The 6809-nt window shown below is 33.1% G+C and overlaps 1 protein-coding gene across 1 annotated transcript; it reads left to right on the forward strand.

Annotated features, from left to right (window-relative positions):
* The first annotated feature begins 287 nt into the window (after positions 1-287).
* On the forward strand, positions 288-5337 carry LOC126693674 (alpha carbonic anhydrase 4-like). The gene is made up of 7 exons (XM_050389771.1): positions 288-567; positions 1997-2214; positions 2613-2719; positions 2835-2937; positions 3531-3689; positions 3800-3853; positions 5042-5337. Exons 1-7 carry the CDS (start codon positions 462-464, stop codon positions 5129-5131), a joined length of 837 nt encoding a protein of 278 aa, XP_050245728.1. The 5' UTR covers positions 288-461; the 3' UTR covers positions 5132-5337.
* The last annotated feature ends 1472 nt before the right edge of the window (positions 5338-6809 follow it).

Raw genomic sequence — 6809 nt, forward strand, 5'->3', positions numbered from 1 at the left:
CTATGCTAAAAAATATATATATATATTTTATTTCACCCCTTAACTAAAAAAAGTGATGATGTGAAAGAAATAATAAAGAAAGATTAAAAAAATAATATTTTAATGAAAAAGTAAAATAATAGAGTTTTTGGATGTAGGATATATTGTAAAATGATATGATATAATTGATAAAGTAATTTTTTGAGATGATAAAATATGATAGAATATCATTCTTCAATGCTGATGCTCTAACCGTTACATGGAAAAGACAAAAAGATTAAGAAAATAGCTGTAACAGAAGCAGTGAAGCATTTCAATGCAGTAGTACTTAGCTTAGCTGGGCTCCAAGAAAGGAGTAATCTTTGCATTCCTCCAAGGCCACAGTGAAGAGCAAGAGACATAAAGACAACATAGGCCCTAGTACTGAAGTTTTAAACACAAACACCAACAAAGGCCAAGCCAAAAAAAAAAAGGAAAACACCATGATCTTCTTCCACACCAACCCCATCACCATTTTTCTCTTTCTCACTTCTCTCATTCTCTCATCCCACCCCCGCAGCTTCTCTGCAGCTTCTGATTCTGAAGTGGGTATGTTTTCTCTTTCTCTAGCATATAGCTACCTTTTTTTTTTTTTTTTTTAATTTTAGTTATGACTTATGAGCAATGCAAACATATAATTGTGTCACTTCATCTTCAAGGTCTCTTATAAGGATTTTTCTGGTTTTTATTAGTTTATGTTTTAGATTTGAAGAATGGTTTCTTTCAATTGTCTGCATAGACACATACAAAGACAAAAAATCCAACCTTTTCTTTTTGGTGGAAGTTCTTTCTTTGATCAAATCACATTTTGATTAATGATGGCATTGTGATCAACACATTCTGGCAATTAAATGTATGCCAGATTACATTATACTTTTCTCTTTTCTTTAATGTTGCTGCAAGTTAGTTTTTTTTTTTCTTCCGAAATTCTGATTCAAATGTCTTATTTGCTTAGATCACATTATCAGAAAGTACTATTTTAATTAACTCTCATGAAATTCGATTTTCCAGACAATGTGAAGTATGCACTCAACTGTATTTCTTACCAACTAACAATTAATCTTATTATGACAAATCCTCCTTGTCCAGGATTTTCACTAAAACCGGTCAACTTTTTTAATTGTTGATTACCTAGGCTATCGATTAAGACAGTTGTCTCCTTGATTATTGCAATCTAAATATGAATGTGATTGAAATTTTTAAGCTACTCAGATCAGATGCAAATTATTTTAATAAAAAGATGAATTTGTTTTTACAGTAATTAGTACTATAGTGGCACCACTGTCACATACACAGTTATTTAACTATATATATATATGTTCTGTTCTTGCTTTGTAATTTTTATTTTTTATTTTTTCGGTTTATGCTTGAGAATAAAGTAAGTATTAGCTTCTTTCCTTCTTGTTGCATCGGGTTCCAAGTGATAAGAAAAAAACAAGGAAACAATGTTAGAATATTAGGTTTGTTTCAGCACTTTCTGAAAGAAAGTCAAACTTTTTATCTTTCCAATGTTATTTTACTTGTCCTAGGATTGCCTGCTCTTCTTTTCTTTATGTCTGAGAAAATAAGATTCTCTCTCTCCACATTTTTACTTCACTTTCTTTGTAAGATTTTATCTTTAAAGATACGGATGCATTTGGATGTTGGTCATTTGCATGACAATGGAATATAACATTTTGCTTCACCTAGTAATGGAAGGACTATTGAATTCACTATATGTTAGCAAATGGGACTGTTATTAGTACTTATCAACCATCCTATTTAGGATATGGGATTTAGGATATGGGAGAATAACAATTGGTGAGTGCTACATTCAGAAAGGATGAATAATTTCCTTCAAAATGATATGGAAGATAAAATGGGAAGTCTAAACACACTTGTAACCAGTTCGAGCCAGAGTGTAGTGATGTAAAATCATAATATTCAGATCATGATTACTTCAATCACTGTATTTGAACAATCTTTTCATGCCTTACAGATGATGAAACCCCATTTACTTACACCGAAGGAACTGGTAAAGGGCCAAAGAAATGGGGCCAAATCGATCCCCATTGGAAAGCTTGTGGTAATGGGAAAACGCAATCTCCTATTGATCTTCTGAACAGAAGGGTGCAGGTTTTTCCTAGCCTGGGGAAATTAAAAAGGGATTACCAACCAGCTCCGGCTGTTGTGAAGAACAGAGGACATGACATTACGGTAAGCTGCCAGCCTGCCACTGAAGCTATACTTTGTTATCCTTTTTTCATGGTTGTGATATTTATTATGTACCAATTCAGTTGATGCTTGCAAGCTTAATCTAATGAGTGCTTGAGTTGCATACCCCCCAACTTGGACCATTTTAACCTATTCTGTTTATAGAAACATGCATCACATGGACAAAATATATGATCCTTCTAAATCCTAAGCTTTAACTCCTTAAAGATGTAATAAACACACTCATACTTGTATGTGTGTGCACATGTACACACACACACATACTCTGATGACAGTTTTGTAGTAGTCATGATAAAACATTTCCATATAAATGGGTAATAGATGTACTAAATCAGATGAAAAATTGATTAATTTGTTATCTGAAACGGATGTTTCATCAGGTGATGTGGAAAGGGGATGCCGGAAAAATTAACATAAATGGGACTGACTACAAGCTGTTACAATTTCATTGGCATTCACCATCTGAACACACATTCAATGGATCAAGGTTTTTGTTTGCCTTCATTTCACATTTAATACATCTATGGGCTAATTGATTTTTGAACAACCCAGTCCATACATTGCTTTTGTACCCATGCAAAATTCTAATCTTCTATTTTCAGGTATGACTTGGAGCTCCACATAGTTCATCTAAGCTCTAGTGGAGAGATAGCTGTTGTTGGAATTGTTTACAAATATGGCCGCCCTGATCCCTTACTTTCAAAGGTATTTTGATGGTTTTCTATTCATTTGCTCTTTGAGATCCATTAATGCATATGAATGTGTGCACTATTTACAGTAATGCATCACATTTTTTTATTAAATCCATAGTTAGGAGATGGATGTTATTGGAACTATTATAGATTTGGCCCCCTGGCCCCTTCCTTTCAATGGAATTTTTAGATGATTTTCTCTTTCTGACTCTCTCACACACACATGCATATAGACTTGCGTAATATTTTTGCACATAAGTATTATTCAGATAAATGCACACTTTTATATATTAAATGCACATAAAAAAATTACATGCATGCGTGATCTTTTTAAGCTGTCAGTACAGTAATGAACATAGAGCTCAACACATAATTAAGGGACTTAACATGACAAAAAATGCCAAGAATTTCAATTTTGAAAAATTCATTTGTGTATTGTAATAGCTGCTTGACATTTATTTCAATGACATTTTCACTACACTTGAATCATTAGAAGAGTAGTATTCTTCATGAATTTATCAATGTCTTAGTTTTACGGGTGATTATTTCTTCCTACAAATTTTCTTGATTATTGATTTCTATATGCCCTTCCCCCTTTTTCTGAAGCTGTTCCACCACATAAAGTCAGTTGGAAAAGAAGAGAGAGATTTGGGGATCTTTAACCCAGGAGCTATTAAGTTTGGGAGCAGAAAGTATTACAGATACATTGGTTCTCTTACAGTTCCTCCCTGCACTGAGGGTGTCATTTGGACAATAGTCAAGAAGGTCCTTCACTAAGCACACAATTTTCTTGACCAATAAATGCAATATTGGTTTTGTTTTCTTTTTCTTCACTCCACATATGCACTTTCCAACATACAACTTCTCTTTTATAGGTAAGGACAGTTTCAAGAGAGCAAGTGAGAGCATTAAGGGAAGCTGTTCATGATGTAAGTGTTTCTGAACTGGGATAACATAATTTTGATTAAATACTCCACAGAAATTAAGGATATGCAGGACTAACCTTAAGGAATAATGATATAATTATAAGCTTTTGTTATTAAAAAAACATCTGAATATGAGTTCCAAATCTCCATTTCAGGCAATTTTTAACAAATAGTGTATTATAGCTAATTGGCAAGTTATTGCGCTAACCTTGTCAATACCCCCCCCCCCCCCCCCCCCCTCTCCCCTGGAAAAAAACTGTCAGATGCAAGATGATTTTCAATATAGAATATACTAGTTGATTTAATTAACATGTCTTTTTGGCATTGAAATCTCTGGAGTGGATGGTCCAATACAAATATACATCCAATATATTAAAGAAGTCTAAAGAAGGCATTTCAAAGTAGGAGTGCTTGCCACCACCTGCTTTTTAGAAGTCATAATGGCTGTTCTGAGATTTGAAGGATAATTCCAATTATGTAGCTTTATTCTTGACCAATATAGTAGTCTTTTACTTGAAGCTAGGCTTTTGTCTTAATTTACTGAAACCCTTACGGCTGATGTTTGGATAACTTTTTTTGCAAAGAAAAATTATAAACAGTTAATAATTAAGTTGCTTTCAAACTAAAAACCAAAAAGAAAAGTGGTAAGCCAATCCATAACGTGCCTTCTGTTCACTTTAGTATGTATAGTATTTAAAAAAAAAAAAAGTTATTGGTATTACACATGCACCCAATGAGTTTTGAACCCAATGAAAGAAGGAAGTATCAGTTGAGCTATAACTCATAATATATATACTGGAAAATTATAGAATATTTCGGGAGTACCATATATGTGTACTCCCTCTCTCACATGAATTGTTGGTCTTATCATAAATTTAATTAGTGGGACCCACTATTATATGAGAGGTAGAAGTACACAATTATGGTACTCTTAGAGTATTCTATAATAACTTGAAAGTATGTGGACTGGTTCTTCTATTACATTTACTGCTGGTCTTTGGCAAAGCTAATTGTGGCACTTCATTTGAGATATTTAATGCAAGAACGAGTAAATACATTAGTCATAAAGCAAAGGAAACTTTTACAGAATCAGTTTTCCTCTAAGACTCTAAGTGCTGGTTCACTTTAAGTTAATGTGTTTGTTTTGTTTTTACCAAGGGGAATTTGATTTTTGCTTTGTTCTTTTTCCAGGGATTTGAGGCAAATGCAAGGCCAACTCAGCGATCGGGTGACATAGCAGTTGAGTTTTACACACCAAAAGAGAATGGAGGTTCTACTTAGGTTTCTATAATTTGAAAATAAAATTAATACTTGAAGAACCACATAACTGCATTATCTCCAAAATAAGAGATTTTTATACACACCAACTAGAACACCTTCCCTGTGTTTAGGGATTTTTATTCTCAATACAAAGAACTTGTTATGCGCACGTTCAGCGGGTAAAAGAAATAAACATCCAAGAAGTGACATTTCTGGTTTGTTTTTAAGTTAATACTACACCATTTGAAATATGAAATTAGGAGCACTTTACCATGTGGTTCATACATACATCGTTACCATTCATCATTCCCTCGAATGGATTTCTTCATGGTTGTTTGTTTGGAGGTGTGTCTTGTTAAAGAGTGACAAAACAAGCGCAGAATATGGACATGCAATATTGTGGCAATCCATGTAGCATTGCCCTTTAAAATTTGGTTAAAGTGTTTTGGTCAGCTTGTATCACTTCTTGTTTGTAATTGCTAATAACACAAAAACTGAGGCAATAACGTAAATTGTTTGTCAACAAAAGGGCATTCATATGGGATTAAGCATAGAAGAATGCTTTTTACTAATGTTTGGGTCAACTATCAATCTTCGATATTGTCTCATTAATATGACTTTAAGGACTTTTATTAGGATAAAGTTAAGCTACAAAATTGATTGTAGCCTAAGGCTACAACTTTGTTCAATAAAATAAATAATACTATATATTTTGAAAATTTAACCGTTGAATTGTATGTTCTTTATACTTTTAATATACATGTCAAATTTTATATCAATCGGATATTATATACTATAAGCTTATATTTTATACATAATTTTAAAATACAAAAGCTTGCAATCTAAACAATTTGTTGATGGCATAACTATTGATCATTAATTTTCTAGAAATTTTGCAAGCATGGAGAATATAAAAAGAATATGCAATCCAATAGTGGAATTCTCAAAATTCACCACTAATAAAAAGATATTAAGTAAGGTTGTAGTTTTACACTACAACCAATTTTTTTAACTAAATTTTGTCATTTTTATTTTCTTACATCTATTTTTTCACATCCACTTTTATATTTTAAATGCGGGGATATTTTTTCCACTTTTTAAAATGTGTACATTTTTGTATCAATTGTAGACGTGTAAAATAATAAAGGTAAAAGTGTGTGGGAATATTTTCTCATGACTATAATTAGTGGTTCTAGCTGGTTTATGTAGGGAATTAACCCGAAATTCCCAAACCTGTGAGAAACAAAGAATAGAGAAAACACACACTAATGAAAAATAATCACACGCACAAGACAGTATTTACGTGGTTCGGCAATTTGCCTACGTCCACGGAGTTCCAGGGATTTCACTATTATTAGGGAAAAATACAAGGTGCGGTAGTATAATTTTTTCTCATTCTAAAAAACGTCAACAACAAAACCCTAATCACCAAAACAATGTTTTTCTACATCCTGCCCCCAAACCCCCCAGAGGCTTGTCCATAAGCGCTACGGCTTGGGCTTGTTGGCCCAAGCCTTCGCTCCATGGACTAAACCTTAGAAAATCTCCCATTTCAGGTCGGGTCGGATCGTTAATCGGATCAAACACAACTAGGCTCCACAAAGCCCAACAATTTATATGGTAAAGTCTTTTATCCCTAGTCCATGTTGAAACTAAGGAAGAAAAAATGTCTTAAACCTGTGACTAAAAACATTTCGTA

The sequence above is a fragment of the Quercus robur genome, chromosome 7, assembly GCF_932294415.1.
Source record: "Quercus robur chromosome 7, dhQueRobu3.1, whole genome shotgun sequence".
NCBI lineage: Eukaryota > Viridiplantae > Streptophyta > Magnoliopsida > Fagales > Fagaceae > Quercus > Quercus robur.